We start from the raw sequence: 25,249 nt of genomic DNA, 5'->3' as shown, positions 1-25,249 counted from the left end.
AGAAAGTTATGAGTACGGGGAAACTGTGAGTAGCTCTGTACACAACAATGAGAAGTTGACAGGAGTATTGACAGTGTAGAAATGAAGGAAGGCAGTACGGCTACAGAATCGGCTAATATAGTCAAGGTGTTTGAGGAGTACTATCTGGAGCTTTATCAGGAGGATCGTTTTCCCCCACTCTCTTAGATAGAGGGCCTGCTAGAGAGAGTCCAAAGTGATGTTCTTGTTAGAGATGAAATTAAGTACTTTGCTATCACTGGCTTCTGGTAAAGCTGCAGGTCCTGACAAACTGCCAATAGAGATTTATAAAGTATTATTTGCAGAACTGACCAAGGATCTGCTAGAGATGTTTGTTCGTTTGTTCGGGTTCACTGGGAGAGAATACCACTAATGTCCTGGGGGGGAGGGGTGGTACCAATATAGTGACTTTTAAGAAAAAGGGGAAGCTGCCCCTTAAGCCTGTGTTTATAGGCCTATATATTTGATTAATTCTGACATTAAACTTTATTCAAAGGTGGTTACGTTGCATCTTGGGAGGGTCATACCCAGGATTATTGATTTTGCCCTGGCAACATGGACCTATACCGGAGAGAGCGGTTACAAAACACATTGGACATGCTATTACATAATTCAATATTGCTGAGAGTTGGATAACTCAGTGACTATGATACTCCTCATTGCGGAGAAAGCATCTGATAGAGTGTTTTGGGGCTAACTACGGGGAGTGCTTAGGAGCAAAGGGTTTGGGGCAGGTCTGATCAGGGCTGAAAGGACATTGTATCACAGCCTGTTTGCTCATCTTCAAATTATGGACTTAGAGTCAGGCAGAATTGGCATAACCAGGGAGACAAGGCAGGGATGACCCCGCTGCCCCATCCTCTTTGCCCTGTATACTGACTTGTAGGATAAAAATTAAGAGTAAGAACATCCAACTGGTGAGGGTAAATGGTTAATGAACCAAAGTGTTAGCATATGTGACGACATTGCCCTGTTAACTTTGTATCCATGCAGTGCATTAGTCCAAGTTGAGAAAATGGCTGAAAAGTTCAGACAGTCTCTGGTTATCATCTCAACAAAGAGAAAACTCAGATTGTTTGCACTAGGAATCTCAACCTGGTAGATAATCGCATAGTAGTGAATGCTACCTACTTAGAGATTAAGATCTCGCCTAAGGTAGGGACAACTTTTTCGATAAATCTCAACGTGCTATTAGGTACTCAGCAAAGATCAGCAAAGACCTGAGGCTAGCTGGTAGATGCAACATGTTAAAAATGACTGTGCTCCAAAAGTGTTATATCTATCTATTTTATACATACTTACAGGCCTCAATTGAGGTAGGAATGAAGGAACTTCTGAAGGTTAGTTTGATGACCCGGCACTACAAAACAATATTTGACTTGTATTATACACCTGCCAAATTATTTAGTTGGGGTAGGAGAGCAGACGACAGGTGTCCCAGCTATGAGGAAGCTCCTGCAGATATGATGCAAATGTTCTGTAAATGTGGGAAGTTACAGGCGCTTAATAAAGGGATTGAGGCCTTCTTGTTTGCAACTGAGATTTATATAACTCCACAATTATGTTATTTGGCATGGACCAATATATTTTATTTTCATCTCTATGGCAGTAGCACACCTCCTTATAGTGACAGTTTGGGAGAGTGCTGATCGACCAACCACACAGCAGTGGCTCTCATATCGACTGAATATGTATAATATTGAGAAAACTCTTCATAATTGCAAAGGAAGGAGAGTGACAAAGAGAGGAAATGTGATTTGGTCATCAATGACAGAATGGATCAAAGGCAGTCTGGGAATAAATGACTGACTGTCACAAGGCTGGAATATCTCAGGGCCAAGGTACTTTTAAGATTACTGGAGAGTGGATATTTTTGGTGGAAACAACATTCTCAAAAGTGTATTGCTACATCTGCAGGGATAAGCGGTTAAGGTTGAAAAACTTGCTATGTTAAGAATGGATGTGTAATCTCTAAATTGATGTTTGGCTACTGTATGGTGTGAGATCCTATCCCTTGATAGATGTCATGAATTTAGCTTACCACTGGAATTGGTCAAAATGAATTGGACTGATTGTAAATAAGTCATTTTCTAAAGTGTGCTGAATTCAAGAAGTTTGATTTTTTTCTAAGTGATTTTAGGGCAGGTTGTAAACAGGATATCAACCAATGATTGCCCTGATGAATTAACTCTATGAGGTTGTAATGGCCGGCCAACCTTATGTTTGGCAATTGTAGACATTTAGCAATGAATTGACTGAAATGTATTACAAGGACGTGATAACTTATTTTTTTTATCTATGTAAATTACTCCTTTTTGACAATAAAAAATAAAACAAAACATGCTACAATTTACAATTACTAGTGTAACATTAGGTGTCACTCAAAATGTCATTCATATGGTGTAGTAAACACACGGCAAATACAGAAATGCCACACATAGGCAGGGCATAGCCAGAAAATTAAAATACCCCCACTTTGAACCAAAGCTTTTATGGCACCAAGCAAGCCAATCAAATGATCACAACCCTGCCCAGAAGAACTCTCTTGTTTCTTCCATCTAAGCATCTATCTATTTACCCTTTCATCCTCCCATGTACCCTGTGATATCCACCATTTCCCCTTTACATTGTGTCAACCATTAATTCTTTCATCCATCATTCAGTCTTTCACCTTTCTGTATGTCCATCCGCCCGTGTTCCGATCTATATCCAAACCTGTCCAAACCTAGAGAAACACTCATCATTTCACTCATCCGTCCCACCCTCCACCCTTTCACTCAACCATCCACCCACCCACCCTTTTGATCGTCCATCCATCCTATTGCTTATTAATTCATCCACACTTTCACTCCATCCTTTTCCTCATTCATCAACTCACCCTTTCTCCCATCGACCCATCCTTTCACTTACTCATCCATCCATCCACCCAACCCATTCATCTATCAGTCCATCCTTTAACATTTTCACTCATTCATTGATCCTTTCTTCCATCCCTCCACCCTGACTTTCACTCACCTACCCTTAGATCTATCCTTTCACTCATCCATCCATCTTTTCACACATTTATCCTTTTGCTCATCCATCATCCACGCTTTTACTCCATCCACGCTTTCACTCCATCCATCCACCATCCCTTTCATTCTTCCATCTACCCACCCTTCCACCCATCCATTCAGCAGGGGGTTCACAAGTCATGCATGATGCACAGTGCCAGGATGTGAGGTGACTGTCACATGGCGCTGTGGTTCCTTTTTTTGTACTTTTATATAGCACAAACTTAGTCCAAGTTCAGGGTTTTATTGGCATGGGGAGGTTTAATGATTTACCCAGAATCAAATGATTTAAAGCCGACGCCTGGACCTGCACCTCCTATCCCACTTGCATTATACTACTTGATGTGCTGCGAGGACCAGGTGAGGGAGTTTCAAACCCTGGGCTTCACAGCACTTAGGCCAAGCAGAGGGCCCCCCTGCCCTGGGCCATGCAGGACTAGATGATAGGGCAAGGCCCAGGGAAGGGGCCCCATACCTGAACCTTGCAGCCTGATGCAGCTCATCAAGACCAAAGGGACTGAGATATGCTAAACCCTGCCCTGCCATGCCAGTCTTTTCTGGCTGCTCTTTCCTTCCCCAGCCCACCTCTACTCACCTGATAATATCCGGCTGGTCCTTGGAACAAAAGGGCCCTTTGGGTGCCTGGCAACACAAAACAGAGAAGGCAGACAAGGCTTCAGGGCAGTTTTTCTACGAGGTGCAGCCCCGCTCCTGATGTCGTGAGGCAACACAACTGCTGGCTTTACTGCTGCCCACTTCCCCACCCACTGTTTTCCCTTCCCCACCCCTGCACTCCGAGGAATGCCACCAAGCCCATGGAGGAGGAAAGTCAAGACACCTCCCTTGAAAAGTACATTTGTGATGTAATCGGATTGGGGAGGGGGCACTGGAGGAGCAGATGAGTTGGCTGATAGTGTGTGTTTCACATAGAAGCAGGGCCCCATGTTTTCAACCTGAGCACAGGGCCCTGGACAGCTGCCCACAATGCCTGTGCTTAGCACTGGCCCTGCCCAGACTCTTCCCCCCCTCAATAATTCTGCCCGTCACACACACTGCTCCTCTTCCCCTTTCTGTTTCCTCGAGGTTCTTGCTCTTTGTGGCCATTCTGACCCCATGACATCAAGCTGCCATCTCTCTGCTGTATGTGTACTCTGTCATCACTACCCCTCCTCTTATCTTGGGGTACTGATGACAGAGCTATTTCCTTTGTCGTACCCCCTTTATATGCACTGCACCTCCATTCTCTGTGATTCACCCTTTTCCTTCATCCTGGGTGAATAGGGTTCCACCTGGCTTGCTTTCTACCGGCACCACTGGTACTTTAATGTCCTGGCCGGAAAAAGAAGCAAAATTCATACAGCCGGTATTTTTAACTCTTACCTGTACATACTTAAAAAAGCAGGTATAGATAGAAAGTAATTTTAAATATGTTCTAGAGATGCATTAATGATACCTGACTGATTGTAAAGAAAGGCAGAAAAGTAATGTTACAAATGAATACATACTATTTTATTAAAGTCCTATTTAGTATAACACCTGGGCTTTTGTAGACACATTCAAAACAACAAATGGCTGGTATTAGTCTCCTGGAAAACTGGCAACCCTAAGGTGAGCAATGTTCATTGTGATGCAATGTGTTCCTGTCTTTTATTGTGAGCCCTGAAGGATACTCTGTTTTTTATTCATGCAGGGCAGAGCTCACTTCACACCTAAGTGCACTTCAAATACTCATCTAACCACTGTTTTCATGCAGATATAGTGATGAGATTGCTGTAGCTCCTTCAGCCCATGGCTGGGAGGCCCAGGGGAGGGATCCCCAATCCCCACCCCTGGGCCTTACACCACTGCACCATCACTGCACCATCATAACCAAGTCTTTTAAAAGGCACTGCTGCGAAGCCCTTCTTGCATGTTAGGGCCCTGGCAGCTACCCACACTGCCCGTGCGCAGCACCGGCCCTGCCGATGTTGAGTCACTCCCTGCCCATTCTCCAAGGGGTGGGAATACAGGAGTCTTCAGTTGCATTCTACGAGATCCCTCAGGCAGCTCCTCTTGTCTCCACACTCCCAGTGGTGAAGCTCCACAGCAGCTCCCCAGCCAGACATCCATTGGTGTCAGCAGGGAGGGGATGGCAGACTGTCAGTCCAGCCCTGGGTGCTAAGGCACCACAGTGCACCAGGCCTCATGCACCGACCACAAAATAGGTCCCCAGATTCCAAGCAAGGCACCTTCAGTCATCCGTACAGGACGTGGGCAGAGTTATCAGGTCCCGATTACATTAAAATTATAAAGGATTAAGCGATGCGGGATGGAGCCGTGGACTAGCACATTCCGTCAGCTGTCCTGCATGGCCACACCCCCACCAGCATCTCATCTTTGATTTAAATGACCATCAGTATTCAAACTTACTCCAGATGGTGTATGCTACCATTTTCTTACAACCTATGGCCCAGATTTAGGAGGGCCTAGCGGCTCCTTATGTCACATTAGCGTCATTTATTTTTACACTAATGTGGCCTAACGATGCCAAAATCGCTGCGCCAGATTTACAAAGTGGTGCAATGCATACATTGCACCACTTTATAGCCCCTTGCGCCACATTATGCCTACGGTAGGCATAATGTATGCAATGGGGAATTCCCCCATGAGAGGGGGCGTAAAAATGCTGCAAAGAAAACTATAAGATTTCTTTGCGCCATTTTTTTCAGCATTTTTAAAGCCTGCTCAGAACAGGCATTAAAAGGGGGCACACCATTGGTTACAATGGGCCTCTATGTACTGTTCAGGATTAGTGCCAACATTTTGGAGCTAACCCTGAACAGTACATCAATAGCGTCAAAAAGGCTGATGCTGTTTCCCCCTACCCTGCGCCATGGTGCGCCGTATTCTAAATACGGCGCACACATAGTGTCAGTAGGGGGGGCGCTAAGGGGTGCCAGGGAAGTGGCGCCGCACAGTGTGAGGCGCCACTTTTCTTGTGTGCGGCGCCACTTTTCTTGAATCTGCCCCTAAATTTCATACAGGTTGGATACTTAAAGACGTGTCCCTTGCTTTTGCACTGGAATACATATTACAAACAAAGGTCTGCCTGTGAAAGGTCTGCCTGTGATTCTTTTATAAGTGAGGGTAACGATAAATATAATAAAAAATAAAAAAATAAAACATATTGACCATTTAATTAGTCACAAATATGTAATTCTCGACTTTTTAAAGTAGCTTCTTCTTGATAATTATTGATTAGGCACTCAGAAATTTCAATGGAGGACAATGATGTGTGCTTATTTCATTAGATAAAGTAAACTTTTGATACTGAAAAAAACAATATCCGCATAAAACACTCAAAAATAGGATGGACATGTTCTTCATTTCCCACCTATACTCCAATGTGTCAAAATGGGTAAATATTTCACATAACATTTTTTTTAAAGTATTCCGGTTAGACAATATTATTGACTCTACACACAAATTAAACAAACACAGATATTGCTTCTAACTTCTTTATTTGTCTACATTTGTCAAGCCTTATGATGGACACTTAATAGGACCTTAAGTCTTCCTTCTTGTGATGTGGTCATAAATCACTACTTGGGTGTAGAGGTCTGTTTGGATGGGTGTTCGAGTTGTATTGTCTCCTGGTAAAACCTGAAAAACAGAAATGCATCCATATTTATTACCAAACAATAAACTGAAGAGATAGTTTTTTGTTCTCAAAAATAATATGATAACAAATAAACATTTTGTTGATTATTTTCAAAACATTTTAGTTTCAAATACAGTAGTAGACTGCTAAACGAAGGACCATGTCCACCAGGGGCCCTATTACACACAGGGCGCACTTTCTCTGCTTGCGCCACGGCGCACCTTAAAACAGATGCGTCAGGCACAAACGGAGAAAGTGTGCCCTATTACATTGAACTCGCCCTGCCCCCAGAGCAGCACATTCAAGTTCAAAATGGGGCGGCTTTGAAGCAGCCGCTCCCTTTTTCACTGTCCAGGTGACAACCCGCCTGCACTTTTAGGGGGGATTAGAGATCTCCTTGCAGGTGGGTGCAGTAAGTGACTGCACTCACCTGCGAGGGGCTGTTTGGGGGAGTCCATAGGACTCCCTTTTCCCCCTCCAGATGGCTGCCATCAGAGGGAGCACTGACAGTGCACGGGTACAGCGGCAAAGGGATTGGCTCATTTGCATGGGGCCACACCCCCATTCAAATGAGGGAACACCCTCTGGCAATAGCGCTGGCGCTATATGTGCGCCAGCGCTATCTGTAATATAGAAAGGGCCGCAGAAACGCCTTCAGCCCTTTCTTTAATATCAAAGTGCCCAGGGGTTCACAAAGTGGTGCATGAAAAGATACTCCAACGTCGTTTTCTGAATAAATACAGTATCTTTTATTCCAGCTACAGAATAACAACCAACCCTGACAGGTCCTTGACCCCAACTGCCTGCAAGCAGCTCTCAAAATTCTAGCTTCTTCCCCACATCTCTAGGCAACAGCATGTCAACACATTCCACATTCCAACACACCTCCCCCCTTTACCCAAAAAAAACCCAATATATAACTCAACATATATATAGCCTAATCTTATACTTTAACAATTACTCTACACTAAATATTTTACATGCAAATACTATTAATACAAAACTAACCTCACTAGATTTACCATATGCAAAAACAAAATTTCATGTTATGTAGTCCTTTAAATACACAGGTCTCTTCACTAATCTCCTTTCCTTGCACTCCTCCTTGCTCATCTCACTCCACTTATCATCAACCCCCATACTCTTCCACTTCCCAAATTCTGCTTCATTACATTTCGATATTTTGTTCACATTCCACCTCTTACCATCCTCCAACTACACACTATACTCATACACCTTCACCACCCGCTTCGGTATTGACCACTTAGACGCACCTTTTTTTCTTTTATCCCACTCCCTAGTTCTTACCCAATCACCGATTTCCAACTTTTCCTTCTTCAAATCCTCCTTGTTCCTTCCATCATATGCTTCCTGTCTCTCTCTCTCACACGCCTCAACACTTCCTCCTCATTCACCTTGCCCCTTCCTGCTCTACCCATCCACCCTGGCACAGCCTTGGTACACGGCTTTCTACCTTTCAACAATACAAATGGAGTCTCCAGTGTGAGAGAATGCGGGGTAGTGCGATAATTCCACAAAAGATTCTTTATTTCTTTCTTCCAGTTCAGACCATTTTGCACCGACAATTGTATATTTTCACTCAACACTCTGTTAAACCTTTCCACCAGTCCATTTTCCCTGGGATGGGCTATAGCCGTTCTAATGTGTTTTACCCCACACCTTTCCACATAGTGAACAAACTCCCCAGACGTAAATTGTGGACCATTGTCCGTCACGACCGCCTCTGGATACCCCTCTCTCCTCCACACCTCTTCACAAAACTCTATTACTGCACTTGATCTTACATCCTTCACTACACTCACTTCAGGCCATTTAGAATGATAATCTATCATTACCACAACAAAAACCCTGTCATTAGTGTCCAATAAAAAAGGACCACATATATCCATACCTACTTTCTGCCACGGTTTGTCCGGAAATGGAAATGGAATAATTGGTGTCCTCCCTCCCACATGGGATTTATCGCTGCATGCACATTCCACACAGTTTCTTACGAATCTTTCCACATCTCGGTCCATTCCCGGCCACCAAAAATCTTCTCTTGCCTTCCTTTTCATTCCCGACATGCCATCATGACCCTCATGTAATACTTCCAATAATCTTCCTCTCAATTTGTATGGAACAATCAACCTGTCACCACGCCTCAATAACCCATTTTGAATTGATAATTCTGACCATACACTTTTGAAATTTGCCACCTGGTTTGCATGATCTCCCAATTTGGACCATTGTATTCCCAAATTTTCCTTCAGCACTTGTAACTCACCATCTTCATTCATTGACTCGCGCCACAGTTCCTCACTAATAGCATCAGTCCCTACATCTTGGACACTTGCAACCATCCACTCTTCTGCCTCCTCATCTAAATGATTCTCAATTGGCAATCTAGATAGGCAATCCGCGTTCACATTCTTCATCCCCGGTACATATCTCATCACAAAATTATATTCTTGCAAACTGTATATCTATCTTGCCACTCTGGAAGATGCACGATATGCACCCTTTGTCGTAAATACCTCGATTAACGGTTTATGGTCTGTTCGTAGTTCAAATTTCCTCCCCCACACATAGGGCCAGATGTAGCAAAGGTTTTTACCCATTCTGTGTCTATGGGAAAAAGTGTTCGTACATATGGCCCATAGTTCTTAAAATATTTAACACCCCACCAACAGGCAAGAGCCTCTTTCTCGATAGTGGAGTATGTCGCCTCCGCTCCTTTCAAAGTTCTTGAAGCAAATGCTATTACATGTTCTTTCCCTCTATGTGATTGCATCAACACTGCTCCAAGGCCATGCATACTTGCATCCGTAGAGACGATGGTATGATGTTCTGCCACAAAAGGTTTTAGTTCCACTGCGTTGATAATACACTTCTTTAAAGAAGAATATGCTTGTTGGCATTCCTTAGACCATTAAAATTTCAGATTTTTTTTCATTAGAGAGTGCAATGGTTGGGCAACATCAGCAAAATTTTTCACAAATTTTGCGTAATATTCCGCTAAACCCAAGAAAGACCTTAGTTGGTCTTTGCTTGAAGGAGTCGGTGCTTTATCAATTGCTTCCAATAAGTTCATTTTCGGCTTTATGCCATTTCCCGATACTGTGTGACCCAAATATTTGACACTTTTGCATTCGAACTTATACTTCTTCATTTCCACTGTTAGTCCTGCTTTCTTTAATATGGAACATACCTTCCTCAATATCATATTATGCTCCACTATATCTTTTGCCCCTACCAACACATCATCTTGGAAGAATCTTACATTTCCAATTTCACCCAATAAACTTTGCATGACTCTCTGGAACACTGCCGAAGCCGATGCCAATCCAAAAGGCATGCGTATATATCTGAACGCCCCTTCCGGTGTTATGAACGATGTTAGATGTTTTGAATCAGGATGTAACATAATTTGGTGGCCCTGACAGGTCCTTGATCCCAACTGCCTGCAAGCAGCTCTCAAAATTCTAGCTTCTTCCCCAAATCTCTAGGCAACAGCATGTCAACACATTCCACATTCCAACAGTGCACATGCCCTCTGAGGGCAGCCTCTTGGAGGGGGGAAAGAGGGCCCCATGGACCTCCCAGACATCCTCCGTTAGGCGGGTGCATTCACTCACTGCACCCGCCTGCAGGGGACTCTCTAACCCCTGCTGCTCTGTATTTCACTGAATATGCTGCCCCCAGTGCAGCACAACTTTGCTGCTCCGCTGAGAGAGGGCAGCATAGTCATCTTAATTTGGCGCACTGTACCATTTTGCACCAGGTGCACCAGCTCAAAGATATGCCGTGGCGCATACAAAGACAATGCATCTTATATGTAATACGAGCCTAGGTAGAGTGCCCACGGGGTGACAGGGTCACTGTCTTATGGGCATTACAGGCACACTCTGGCCTCAAATCACTGCAGGAGGGTTAAGAAATATTACATTTTTGGAAACGTATACAGACGACCATCTCCCTTGATGACCCTGATCTGTATGAAGGGTGGCAAAAAGTATAGCCTGCATTTCTAAAGTATTCTTATATGAGGGTGAGGTATCTGATAATGGATATGAAGTATTCATTGAAGTATGGGCATGAGCTGTTGAAGGGCCAGATGTCAAATATTACATTGCTTAAGCAGCAATTTTGCACTGCTAAATGGGGAACTGTGTAGTGAACATTGCATTAACCGACTAGAGTAAAAACACATTTTCACTGCATGTTTAAGGATGATGTCCGGGCCAGCTTAAAATAACATGTTGTATTAATTTGCTACTTCATAAGGGGGTAGTCATTGGTGCAAAATCTTTCATTCCCTGGTGCAGAGTTTCAAGTGCAGGAACACATTGTGAGTGCCTTAAAATCAGAAACTCGAGAAAAAATTGTTGAGAGCAAATAATAATGTTTTTTTCATCTACTTAGGAAGTGAAACCAGAATGAATTGTGGAGAGTTAAAACAGACAACTACTAGTAGAATGAAATCCTTGAGTTGCAAAAAGGACTTTTATTACTGACTCTGCTCATTGCTTGGGAAGACATAATACATAGGAATGATGTGCTATCTGCCTGTGTGCATTATGTGCACTTATAAGTGTATAAGGCTAAAATGTTTGTTCTTTGCATGAAACTATGTTTCATTGCAGTGTTTCATATTTTCCATATTGTAAACTAGTTGCACATGACACAATATTTACATTACTTTCTGCTCTGAACGTACTGGGATAGTCTTAATAATAATCAATCATTCCGCTTTAGTCTGTCATTCATTTAGAAACAGTAAACAAGAATGAACAAAAATGTTGAGCAAGTTATCATGTGTTGCAATGAAAGTGAGTCAACAAAATGATCAAGAAGAATTCTTAAGATATCTTTATAAAATATCATGGTCTTTGCCGTTCCACCTCAATCAAGGATTTACTTCAAGGCTCCTCTACAGTAGTTACGGATTGATTATATTCGATTCTTTTTCACTTCTGGATCTATCCTCCAAATATTTGACAATGGCAGTGAAAGATTTTCCATCATGATGTAGTCAGTTGAGGGACAGATCAACTTTAACAAGATATCTTTGGGTACACCAACTATTTTCTCGATTGCTGTAGCATGGTAAAGGTATTCACCAACTGTTACTTGTGCTCAAGATGTGTTCTAGATTTCTGCCTTCAGACACGTTCATGACCATGCACACTGTCTACAGTTCCCCAAGTCCTAACATTACCACCATTGAACACCATTCTGATCAGATCACCCAACACCTCCATGAGATAAATTACATATATTTTTACGTAACTCCAAAGGTGTTGCACAATATTGACATTTAAATATTGACCTGAAATGATATTGACTTGTACACTATCATCAAGGTAAGGAAGAAAGTTAATCTAGACTGTCCAAGATGGTGGTTACAAGGTAGTAGGACTCCATGGCCTCTGCCCTAATCCTTTCCTCATCCTACTGATTCTGCTGCCTGTGGCGCTGGGGGCTGCTGGTCGCTTGGGAACTGCAGTACTGGGACCCGGAAGATATCGACCCAGGTGGAAGGTGAGGGGCAGCCTAAGGGGTGCTGTGGCTGAGCAAGGTGCTGACCTGGGGACAAGGATGCTGGCTGAAGAGAGGGCCCCAAGAGTGAGGTGGCAGCCAGCAATGAGGATGGTCTGTGGAAGGGCTTACGTAGATCCTTCCAACTAGGAGAGGGCTGTGGTCACCTCCTGCTATCGGATCGAGAGGCTGGGTGGGCCGAGGTGGCCTGGAGGTGGCAGTTGAGCTGTGGTCACGAGGTGAGAGACCTAACTTGGGCCTGGAGGTGCCATCAGCTGCTGGATGTGGCGGTGAATGCGCAGAGCCCCAGCGTGGATGCCTCCCACTGAGCACCATCACTGGGACCCTCCATTACCCCCCCTCTTCCTTCCACTCGCTTGCTGCTGGCCTGGGGGGCCACCTGCTCTGCTGAGGATCCCTGCTGTGCAGCTGGGGGCCCTGAGATCTCCCTCCCCTACTTGCCTGGTGGTGCAGCAGTCCACCTACTTAATTCACAGAAGATTCATAGATAGCACCTGGGGAGTTATGTGATGGAGGGCCCTCCTGCACCTGAGAGACTTGATTGGCTGTAGAAACTGGAGGTAGAGAGCCTGACTGTGGTGCAGGAACTTGTGGTGTGGGCAGAGGACGCTGAGGGGAGAGCAAGAAAGTACAACCTCTGGTTTTGGGTACTCCCTGAGAGGTGCGAGGGAGCCTACCCAGAAAAGTTCTTGGAGCAATGGCTGCGGTCAATGTTTCCGGTGGGGCTCTTATCACTTTGTTTTGTCACCGAAAGGACGCACTGGGATCTGAGACTGTGGACCCCACCAGGGGCTCCCCCCACCCACGGATAGCCCGGATACTGAATTACATGGATCGAGATGCAATCCTGAGACATGTGCCTACAATGGGCGCTATCATGTTTCAATCTCAGAAAATTCACCTTTCTTGCTGATGAGAAATGATTGAGAGACGTGGGAAGAGGTTATATGGTGCTCTATCCAGCAAAGCTTAATGTCATCTATTAGGAGAAAGCCCCCTTCTTCTATACACTGGAGGAAGTGTTTCAATTATCCCACAAAAGGACAGCTCTCCATCCTCATACACCACTGCCCAGAGTAGAGCCCCCCCTATGCAAATGAGCTGGGAAATCTCCACTGGGGCATCCTGGAACTCATGGCCGAGTTTGGTATTGCTCCCGTTCCTCCTGGAAAGAAAGACAGGCTCTGGTGGCAGATGCTCAAGGGCTCTGGTGGGGCCCTCTGGAGACGAGGCGGGAGACTTGGGTACGGCCCCTTGATGAGCAGCCCGACTGTCCTGGCATCCAATGGAGAGAGGATTGCACTTGGTGCTGCCCCATTTTGGAACTATGACCACTGGATCCCCTTGGCTCAGACGGCAGGACACTGCTTTCTGGTTATGGTGCCGCAGGGGGCACAGGGCATGTGGTGAGATGCCATGCCATTTTTGGTGGCTAGCATCTCATAGTTCTAGTGTGGCTAGACAAGTACTGGGTTGAGTTTGAAAGTTTTAAATGTTGGGTGAGTTCTATTGGGGCCTGCTGCTCACTGTGTCTGGTTGGCACAGCTGGACATCTGGTTGTACAACAGATGCTTGAGGGTTTTGAAGTATGGGGAGGGAGTCTTATTGGTTGGTCTTTGTTTTCAGTTTGAGTTGTTGCAGAAGTGGACTGAGCGCTTGGGTTTACACAAGGAGAGCATAATTATCAGTCAAAAAACTGAAATACTTCTTCAACAAAATGGCTACACATCTTCTGCACAAGCATTAACAAAAGAAAAAACACTTGGGTTCAAAGCCATGTTCTTTTCATAACTAGCCAAATAAAAGGAGAGTAATAAAAGTCCAGAATCTATAAGAACTGTAAAAAAAATAACTTATCTTTTGTTGATGCACCAATCCTGTGAAATACCAAAACAGGCTGGACTTACATGATTAGATATATTTTAGCATAATAGCCTATCCTCAGATTGTAGACTGCACTTGGATTTTTGTGATTAGTAGTAGCAGAACAGATGGATGCTTTTTCGAATAACAGCCATCAGAAATAACAAGAAGGCACTGGTTTGATGTTATCTTTCTGATTCTCATGTAAGTGGTATAAACCCTTAACTGTTGGTCAGGATTATTATCTACAATTGCACAAATGAGCTTTGCCATGGCACTTGGTGAGTTCAAGAAACATCTACTCTTCTGATCATTAGTTCCTGTCTATTTCCAAAGACCGTCTGTCATTAATCAATCACAGTTCTTATAAACGGTAGAAGGAGGGACGAATAGAAGCTCCCAGGAAAAAGACTTGATATTGTGGACCAAGTTGGGGCACATTTCTCAGCTCTTACAAAGGATCTGAAGTCAATGCACCAGAGGAATTGAAAGAAGAGTCTGGTGGTGAAACCAGAGAAGTTGGACATACTCTCTGGATCCAAATGGGATTGATTTATGACAGAAGTACTTTGGAAATAGACATGAACTAATGGTCTGGGAGAACATATGTTTGTCCCGAGGAAGGTGGTGAAAAAATTGTAAAGACCATTGAAACGCATCCACACTAGTGGAATAGCTGGACTCATTGGACTTGGCCAATAACAGATAACAAACGTGGTGATCTAACCCGTTGACCTGTGGATACCTAAGTGGGACAGCTGTGTGAGAAAAAGAAAGGAGGGTGTCTTGTGTGTTATCTCCCTGTGATGGCAGTGTTTAGTGTCCAGAGCTTCTAGTGATGCTATTAGGGTGTGGGAGACCACGAGTTGTGGTATGAAATATTCTTAAATATAAATTTGAACTTGTTTATTTTATGGTGGGTACTAATGTGTATGTGAAGTAGTGGGGTTTTTAATAACATAACAAATTTAATCTCACTTCTTTTTCTATACCATTTATGTGGAGGGCCATTTATTATTATTTGTTATTGATTATCATTAAAACCGTTAAGAAAAATGTTTACATTCCTTTATTAAGACTGCTCATTGGTGTGTGTGTATGTCTGATAAAAGAACAGTGTGGTGTTAGAATATGATATTTCCCTACAAGGGGTTTTGATTCTTATAGCATTGCGATTTGGTGCCCTGTTCTCTTGGCAGATAGGTGGATTGTGGGGCCCTCTCTCTTCTTTTAAGAGTGTATCTATGTGAGACTAGCATCATGTGCAACTATTCAGGACAGGTGGCAAAACAGGCATCATACACACAATTTGATGATTGGGAAAAAGTGACATGCTTTTACTTTTTCATCTGTAAGAGGTTAACGACATAGCCTTAGCTACCACATTATGGGGGTCATTCTGACTCCCGCCGGGCGCGGTCACTGCACGCCCGGCGGGAGCCGCCAAAATACCGTACCGCGGTCGGAAGACCGCTGTGGGTATTTTGAGGTTTCCCCTGGGCTGGCGGGCGGCCTCCAAAAGGCCGCCCGCCAGCCCAGGGGAAACCGTCCTTCCCACGATGAAGCTGGCTCGTAATCGAGCCGGCGGAGTGGGAAGGTGCGACGGGTGCTGTTGCACCCGTCGCGTATTTCACTGTCTGCCAAGCAGACAGTGAAATACTCGTAGGGGCCCTCTTACGGGGGCCCCTGCAGTGCCCATGCCAGTGGCATGGGCACTGCAGGGGCCCCCAGTGGCCCCGCGACCCCCCCTACCGCCATCCGGTTCCCGGCAGGCGGACCGCCGGGAACTGGATGGCGGTAGGGGGGGTCGGAATCCCCTCGGCGGCGCAGCTAGCTGCGCCGCCTTGGAGGATTCAAAGGGGCGGCGGTACACTGGCGGGAGACCGCCAGTGTTGCCGGTCTGACCGCGGCTTTACCGCCGCGGTCAGAATGCCCTGCGGGGCACCGCCGGCCTGTCGGCGGTGCTCCCGCCGACCCTGGCCACGGCGGTCTAAGACCGCCGGGGTCAGAATGACCCCCTATGTGTTTGAACTGGTGTCTTCCTCCTTTAAAGTACCAAAGGGCTCACTTCAAGACTCTAAATTTTCCAATGCCGACATTGCTCTGCACCTCAAAGTCAAATTTATCCATGAAACATTCACGAGTGTGAGTTAGTGATATCAAACTCTAATTCAGAGCAACAGAAAACAGTGAAAGTCAAATGCTGTAAAGAAAGCCTTGGAAGAATACAGGTATGGCTGAGTGAAAAATATTTTTAGTGCATGGTCTAAAAACAACCATTCCGTCTACAATCCCTGCAAATAGACAGCTCCCATGCTTTGTTTCAGCAACAACTCATGCCATCAAATTAGAGTCCATTTTATGTGAGATCCTCACCTTGAAAAACAAATTTAAATAGGGGTAAAAATTTGCATCTCGCAAATGATGACCTCAAGATATTTTCTTCTTTTTAAGAAAGGAAGTAAACTTTTATGAATGGCCATCAAAGGCTATTGAACCACTGGGAATCCCTCTACATACCCCTCCCCATCCGGTTGATTACAAAGGGTCAAACATTTTCCTATAGGGTTAAATGTGTAGTTCAGGCCTTGGTGCTCACACCTGCCTGACTTCTAGATCTCTACACCAAAGTCCAGAAACACTAAAAATAAACCTCTTCCAAAAGATGGCTTTAGATTGCATTGGCTCAGACATCCTGAAAACAATATCTATGCTTTGGCAAACTGTTCAAATTACATCACGTCAAAGACTACTCACATAGTCTATCGCCCTCCCATCTGATGGAGTCTCACTCACAGCACAAGGAGAGTTATTTAGTTCACATTGAGGCCCTATAATAGACCCACAAATAAATAACACAATCTAAGCCAGTACTGCTTTCAGAGGTGTATCTGCTTTGTGGTTCCTATGAATATTCTGCTTAGTAGGTAAGTCTGAGAGTAGATTGTTGTGTTCTAGACTAGAGTGGTGCAGAGTGCAGTGGCAAAGAGTGCTGTGGTGTACAGTAGGATGGAGAAGAGTGCCCTGGCATAGTGTAGAGTGGTACAGGGTAGAGAGGTGTAGTGTGAAGTGGAGTAGCGTGCAGTGGCATAGAATTTAGTGGTGCAGAGTGCAGTGGCGTGGAATGTTGTAAAGTGGAGTGGTGCAGAGTAGAGTGCAGTGGTGCAGAATAGTGCAGAGTAGAGCAGAGTGGCCTAGAGTGGAGTATTCATGGTGTGGTCACACACTGCCATTACAGACAACACATTTTCAGTTGAAATGACCGTTATAATTGCACAGACGTACAGTGTTACTAATAAAACTATACAGTGCATAGACGAGAATGTGGGGAAATTGCATCACCTAGTTTAGTGATTTGTTTTGATCATATTAAAGTATTTGTTTGCAACACACTTCAGAAACAGAAAAAAATGTGCTTCATTTGTGTGTTCATAATACTGATATATTCTCAAATACGTACTCTTCATTTAAGTTTGTTGCATGTCAGAAAAAAACTCTTTCCTTCGCCCAGTATCCATCAAGATTGTGACATAAATCTTCTCAGTTTGAAGTCAGAGAAAGAGAAATAAACAGGTGCTCTTGGAAGACAGTGGGTGACATTTGCCCTCGGTCTTTGAATGCACAGCCAGTGTGACGAGATAAGAACAAGATTTGAAGGCCTGTTAACAGAAAGCGAGTTCATGGAGGGATACAGAAAACATGGTTTAGGCAACAGGAGGGACAAAGTGAACCTGGAGGGCCTAAAACAAATAAAGCCAGCAAATTAAAAGCCAGAAAGTGTGAGTTACAAACCACAAATGCGGCTGAAGTCCATTAAAGGGTGGAAAATACCCTGGGACATCAACCTCAGCAAACTTTTGTTTTTGCCTATTTTTGGAGGTGGGAGGAGGTCAGTGAGCAGGGAGACAGAGCCAGATAGACCTCTCAGGTAGTTCTCGGCATAAAACCCCGCCCTCTTTGAGCCACGCCCCATTCTCACATGGCAACTTTTATTTTCAAGTTGGCAGGTCTGCAACTCAAGTGATGCAAGGTAGCACAACCTGGGTTTGTGTGGAATCCAAGCTTCAAATGTAGTATGCGTAGTTCTTGTAACTGCCATGGAATAACACATATGACATGATTTACGATTGGGCGATTGTCTCCACATAGAATGTTTTACTGGAGGGTGTCTCAATTGCAAAATTCACACAAGACACTGCTTACTCACCTTTGCACCACACAGCAGCACTAAATTATGTTCAGCATCGCATCGGGCAAGGAAGGGAGTTTTAGCACAACCATGACCAATGATGTCACTGGCATATGACGCAGATGAAATACAGCACTTCATAAGGTATTGCCTTTCCTCGTAAAGCAATGCTGCATATTTCCAAGCAGCATTGCCGGAATGATAGCCAATCGTGGTCACGGTCTTTGTGGTTGAGTTATTTTAAATCCACTTTGAACAAGGAGCAAATGTGAGATATCTTTTCATAACATTCTGTCCCAGTGACAGTCTGTTTCTTTTACAGATGTTCCCAGCCATCTGCCTTCCAGATCCACCAATCTCAACAGAACAAATCTCCCTGTAAGTAGTACAGTAAATACATCTTTGACTTGTATAGATAAATAATATTTCACAAAGAACGACTTGGCTTCCTAAAAATGTACTCTGCGGAGTGCCTTGGAACACTTCTAGAGCTATGATCTAATTACTTTTGTATACATTTAGAAGGAAATATATGGGGGTGGCGGGACCTCATTTAGGGATGAATAGTTGAGAATGTCTTTTTTAAGGCTTTATTTTCCAGAGTCTTGATGCCTTAATCCTTTAGTGAAATTAATGGTTTGCATTATCAATTTCACAAGACTAGCAGATTTTTATTTATACGAGCTGAGCATATTTTCTTTTTTTTAATATTTTTTATTTTACAGTGCATCAGCAACATAGGAAAACACTGCACAGGGTACCGGGTGTATATCCACAGGGTAAGAAGAGTAGTAACAGTAACATGAAACAACAAAGCCCCCTCCACCTACCAACTCCTCCCCCCCCAGACAAACGTCAGCCAGTGCATTTTTTTAAAGTTACGAAAGCGGAGAGTCAATGGCAGTAGTTTATAGGTCAGCATCACACATTTACTCATTACGGCATTCATGGTTGGGAGGAAGCGGTGGCTTGGCACCGTCCCACACCATCTCCCTATATCTCCGGAGACTAGTATCTTATCTACCACCCCACACCTTGCGGAGCTTACGGGGGCAACCCCTCCTGGCATAGGTGACTTTTTCTGCCGCCATGTCCATATCCATGCCCCGTCTCCACTCCTGCAACGCTGACCATTCACTCACCCCCCAGTACTGGGCTATGTCTCTCTTCACTACTACAAGGCCCAGGCCAAAGAATAAAATCGTGACCCGTGGCAGGTTAATGTCATTGGGAATCCCCAGGAGGATGAATTTTGGTGCTAGTGGGATAGGTTCTTCGAGGTCTTCACGGTGATTGCCACCCAGTAGTCCTGAATTAAGGGGCCTCCTCAGATTGTGTGGAAAGAAAGCCGCCCCCTGTGACATCGCAGTGGGGGTTCAGTGCCCTCCACGTATTGTATAGTCTCTGTCTCTCATAAAAGACTCTATGGAAGATTTTAAATTGGATCAAACATAACCTTGATTGTATTGTTACTTTCCTCGGGTGCATGAGGGGCACCTCCCAATCAATATCTTCCAGGTCCCCTACATTCCCAACCCATTTTTCTGTGTAGATTGCTGGGCATATTGTTATTTGAGGTTTTGTAGGACTGAGAGGATGCACCCTTTCCTAGCTCCTTAGTGCGCAGCCGCCCGTTTGAGCTGAGTACATTTTCATACTCTGGGCGTGAAGTTTTGTCTTTTAGAATTCCGCATTTATTTCGCATAAGTAGACGCTGATTCATGAAGTGTGCCTTTTATAACTTTCGGCCATTACATTCTTTGCATGTTGGGCTGCTAAACATCGACCAGCTTAGTCTGGTTTACAGCCTATTGAATTAATCTTGAGTTTTGTTTAGATGGAACCAATACCTGGAAAACGACTTACCCTCTCCAAAATATGTTCATTAGATGTGCCCCGTCCAAGACCGGAGCTACAATAAGGCTGCATCCTTATGGTGCCAACCCAAATGCCCATAAAAGGGTGATCAATTGCCTCAAATACCCTAAAAAAACGTCTTTATTGCTGGGGGAACGGTACACCCGAGTGTCAAAATATAATTTTACCTGGAGCTGTGAGCATTCTTATACAAGAGCTGCCTCGGTCTACATTTCTTGCTATCCACTTTAAACCCCTTTATATTCCTTCATCTTCCTCAGGGATACAAGCACACACCCGTCTACCACTCCACCAATATTTATTGCAAAGATCTCTCTTCACTTTCTCATTAGGACTGGCACATAGATTGTCAGTTTTCTTCACTCTCTCTTGCAAAGAAAGTAGGAATATGCAAATGAATGCAGTGGAAAAAGGTAGGAATATAATGGATGAACGAGGCAATAGTGTTACTCAGAGCCTTTATAACCACTACTTATGACCAGGGTCGCAGAAATTCTGTGATTCTGCGGGTGCTAATGTTTCCACTTTATTATGGATGACCCGAATTAGCCAAATAATCCAATCCACCACTGGCAACATCATTTGCATAAAACATAAAGAACATTCCATCTACGTCATATGGATCATAAATTAAGTAAAAAGCTCTACAAGTATTGCCACTCAAAAGTAGACACTGCAAAGGTTAACTAATAACCTTTCTTTTGATAATTCATTCAGATGTTAATCTGGTTCAAAAGAGATGTACCTTTTGCTGACAAGTGTCAATGTGTTCCTTAAAGCTAAAATAGCACAATTACTGCCACGGAATGTGTAGCATTTTACCACCTGGTATGCCTTTTCTTGTTGAATAAATTAGTCCACTCTGCCACATAATTTCGTCCTCCATTGCTGCATAGTTACATGGGCTCTGCTTATGACTCATGTTAACGTCAACAATTGCCCATTTCAGCTCCACTCATTTAATGAAAAGGAAAATGCCCAGTTGTTCTCGTGCATAAAGTAATGATGAACCGTTAAATGAGTTTTAGTTATTTATGCAGCACATTGACAAAGATATCAGAGCAGTTCAATCTCATTAAGCTACTGATAATTAAGCTGAAGGGTGAAGTTCGTTCTAAAGTATTTGGATCAGGATTTTTGCTCCATAGCCTACAATATCCATATTAATGAACGCACCCTTTAATTAGTCCATTTACTTACGTGGTAGTGGGACACTTACTCGCTCATGTGATGAAAATGAGCATTCCTTTTGCACCATGTTTGTGCTTGCCTGCACATGAAGTGGACAAAAAGATTTTGCTCTGGTCCGTATTGACATATTTCAGAAATATGTTTTTATCATTTTAAATTTCCAAAAATGTTTACTTTTTATCACTTTCTAATCACTTGTTTAATTGAGCTTTTAAGCTAGTAGATGGAACTCTGCTCAAAAATAAGGAACTAAGGCCGATATTTATACTTTTTGACACACAACTGCGCCAACGGAGTTGGGCCTCAAAAATGTTACCGCCGGCTAACGCCATTCCAACGCGCCATGCGGGCGCCTTATTAATGGAATGACGTTAGCCGGCGCTGCGGACTGGTGTGCATAAAAAAAAATGACTCACACCAGGCAGCGCCGGCGTATGGGAAAATGGGGGTTGTGCGTCAAAAAACGGTGCAAGTCAGGTCTGAGGCAAAATTCAGGCCTCAAACCGGATTTGCGCCATTTTTTTTGACACCCAGCCTCCATTGACATGACTCCTGTCTTAGTAAAGACAGGAGTCATGCCCCCTTGCCCAATGGCCATGCCCAGGGGACTTATGTCCCCTGGGCATGGTCATTGGGCATAGTGGCATGTAGGGGGGCCCAAATCAGGCCACCCTATGCCACAAAAAAAATCGGAAAAAAATACTTACCCGAACTTACCTTTCCTTCCCTGGGATGGGTCCCTCCATCCTTGGGTGTCCTCCTGGGGTGGGCAAGGGTGGCAGGGGGTGTCCCTGGGGGCAGGGGAGGGCACCTCTGGGCTCCTTCCGAGCCCACAGGTCCCTTTACGCCTGCCCTGACCCAGGCGTTAAAAAACGGCGCCCATCAGGCTGTGCGCCGTTTTTTAAGGCCCACCCCCTCCTGTGCGTCAAAATGACGCCAGAGTATAAATAAGGGGCACAGGCCTTAAAGTCATTTTTTGGAAGGGAACGCCCACCTTGCATATAATTAACGCAAGGCTGGTTCCCCCTTCCAAAAAATGACGCACATGGTGGAATTTTGACGCCCGCTGGGTTGGACGTCAAAGTATAAATATGGGGCAGGGTTTGCGCCGATTGTGCGTCAATAATTTTGGCGCACATTCGGCGCAAACAGAGTATAAATATGCCCCGAAATTTATTTTGAACCATAAATGTTATTTACTTATTAAGAAGCAGAATACATGCATTTTGCCTCAGATTTGAAAACCAGAAACAAATGTGCTTGCTTGCATCATTTCTAAATTTTAAACACCTACAAATGTTACTAAATCAGCCTACACCATTTTTCGCCGAGGTGCAAAAGCTCAAGAAGCAAAGGGTCTGTGCTTCCTTCCCAATCAGCTTAGCAGCAAAAATGGCGCAAAGTGTTTTTTCCATGCACTAGTACAAAACAGTAGATAATATGGTCTCAGAGGCTGTGTGTAGAATGGTGACGGTGGGATTTTCATCCGGGTATCTGATGATCAGGAGGAAAGGAGTGTGTGGAAGGCCTGCGTTAAAGGCAAGGGCCTCTGACAGCGTGTCCACGTGCTTGAATAAGGTCACCTCAGGTCAGTCTCTACGGCTTCAAATTCCCGTTTTGTTTTCACAGGTGTTTTGCCCGGTAATGCTCGGAGTGTTCCCTGTGAACTCGGGTCTACATTGAAGCAGTTCGAATATATGCATCATTCATAAGAGTTTGTGACTTTCTTGGCTAATTACATTTACATTTCGGCTTTGTATTTTACATTTTTTAGTGTGCGAGGCGGCATCTAATCTGCCATAAATCGAATGTTTGTGAGAGGGGAAAACTAAGCATAGTATTTTGATGCAGCACATATCCACTTTGATAACAAAATGAGTTTGGCTACTGGATTCATAAGAGGGTGACATGAGTAATAAAGTGTCACCTATCTCACTTCAACCTGGAATGAGCTTAAGAGGAGCAAAAGAGGAGCGGCGCGGTGGTGGTGATTCTGGTACGTTTTTTAAAAATTAATTATTCTCCCCCTCCCCCCCCCCCCCTCACCCCCCCACTACCCCGCCGCCTCACTCCCGCCACTCGCCGTGAACCATTCCTGCTGGGGACACCATCCTCCACAGGCCAGTGTGAGAGACCTGTTCCAAGGACCCCATCACCCGGGGCAGAGGATGAGTGCCCCCACACTCCCTTAGTGGCATGTTCAGCCCCAGCACACCCTGTGCCTGTGTCTGGAGACAGTGGGGCACACACCACGCCACTAGCGCCCACCAGCAAGTGGGCAAGATAAGCTGCCGGCTCTCGTGATGCCCCAGCAGCAGTACTGGCCAGGCAAGGGGTCGGCTGGCCAGGCCAGGAGTGGAATCCCACACATCGCCCCAAAGAAAAGGCAGCACTTGGGGGCCCTGTGGGCACGGGCCCCCAGTATTTAAAAAAAATTAAAAACGCAGCACAAGGCCAAAAGTGAAAAAAAAAAGCTGTGGTGAGACTGCTCTTCGCTACCCTCAAAGCGTCAGTGCAACAATACGCACAAGGCTTTCAGCAAAGGGGAAAGTTGCAGACTTATTACTTGAGAAGGACTCTCGTCCTTCATAGCTATAAACCAATTGCTTACATGCACTGCATTCAGGAGAAACGCTTAAAAACTGACCAACTGGAATATCGAGATTCCCAAGAAAGCTTCTGGTGGTTACAAACAGCACGTGGCATGTAGTAGTTGATGATATGGTGGCCACAAAAGGTGCCAGGCTGCTTCCTTATGGAGTAAGCACACTTGCACCCTGGGGTTGGAATAAGAGGTCCACCCTCCGCTTCATCTCTGTCACCCTAAATCACTAACCCTAACACCCCCACCCTCCTTCCACCATCAGGCGTTAAGGCATTGAGGCCCCTGTATTTTTAGGAAGGGACATGCAGTGCAATCTAAAGGTGACTTCTATGCCCAATTTGAGCTGCAAAGACTTTCACCTACAGGGATATCAGTGTCAAATCCTACATTGTCTACTTCACAAACATTTAGAAGTAGGCTTTAGAGCAGCACCAGCAGTCCTTGCTCCCTACCAGCTTGTAAGGTCCGTCTCGACATAAAACCTATACCCTGTAAAACAAGGCTAGGCTCTTTGACGCGCCAAATAATAAAATCCAGTTTAGTTTTCAGAATGGGTAACAAATATCCAAATAATCTTAAGTGTAGTTCTACATAGGTGAATGAGCCCAAAGCATAGTCACTGTGGTTATTCCTTTGTGGATACTCTAAAAACCTAAATGAATTTTACCATTCAAAAAACACACACGTGGAATAGTCAGCTGCACTGGTCCCACCCTGGGATCGTGGCATCCTTTGCAGTGTAACATTAAAAATAAAAAAACAAATCTTTGGGAGCATTGGCTATCCTGTAGTCCTCGTCCCACCCAACCCTTCAGCCGCCCTGCCCATTCCCAAAATAATAATCTCTGTGGGACTAGGCATGTCCCAAAGAGCCAAATACAACATTCATAAAGAATTATTTAAAAAATATGCTAGCACTTTAAAAATATTGCTCCTTGTGATCGCGATCAGTGGAAGAGACTTTCCAAAAAATGTTGACAGAGAAAATGAAGCCACGCTAAAGCATAGCTGTTGTAACTGGTTCTCGAACCACAACTGTGGTTTAAAAGTGCCCACTACAAGATGAAGAAGGATTCTCAGACTTCTTGGAGAATTGACGCTATTTCAGTGTGATTATGAACTCCTTAAAAAGTAGTGGATCCCAATTTGCCTTATCAGAGCGCCAACAAAGGGACTGAGAAGAGGAGGCACTGCAGAATGTCACCCTTAGTCCCATGGCCCACTGCACATGGCACAAGGCCTTTGTGGGT

The 25,249-nt window shown here is 44.5% G+C and overlaps 1 protein-coding gene across 1 annotated transcript in view; it reads right to left on the bottom strand.

Annotated features, from left to right (window-relative positions):
* Window positions 1–6,554: 6,554 nt before the first annotated feature.
* Window positions 6,555–25,249, bottom strand: part of CFAP299 (cilia and flagella associated protein 299) — a 1,354,103-nt gene continuing 1,335,408 nt past the window's right edge. The window contains exon 6 of the mRNA XM_069233754.1: window positions 6,555–6,713. Coding sequence (XP_069089855.1) covers window positions 6,618–6,713 — 96 coding nt within the window. The 3' untranslated portion in view covers window positions 6,555–6,617. The remainder of the gene's footprint in view (window positions 6,714–25,249) is intronic.

The sequence above is a fragment of the Pleurodeles waltl genome, chromosome 1_2 (assembly GCF_031143425.1).
Source record: "Pleurodeles waltl isolate 20211129_DDA chromosome 1_2, aPleWal1.hap1.20221129, whole genome shotgun sequence".
In the NCBI taxonomy this organism is placed as follows: Eukaryota; Metazoa; Chordata; class Amphibia; order Caudata; family Salamandridae; genus Pleurodeles; species Pleurodeles waltl.
This window is presented reverse-complemented; position numbering and strand designations above follow the sequence as displayed.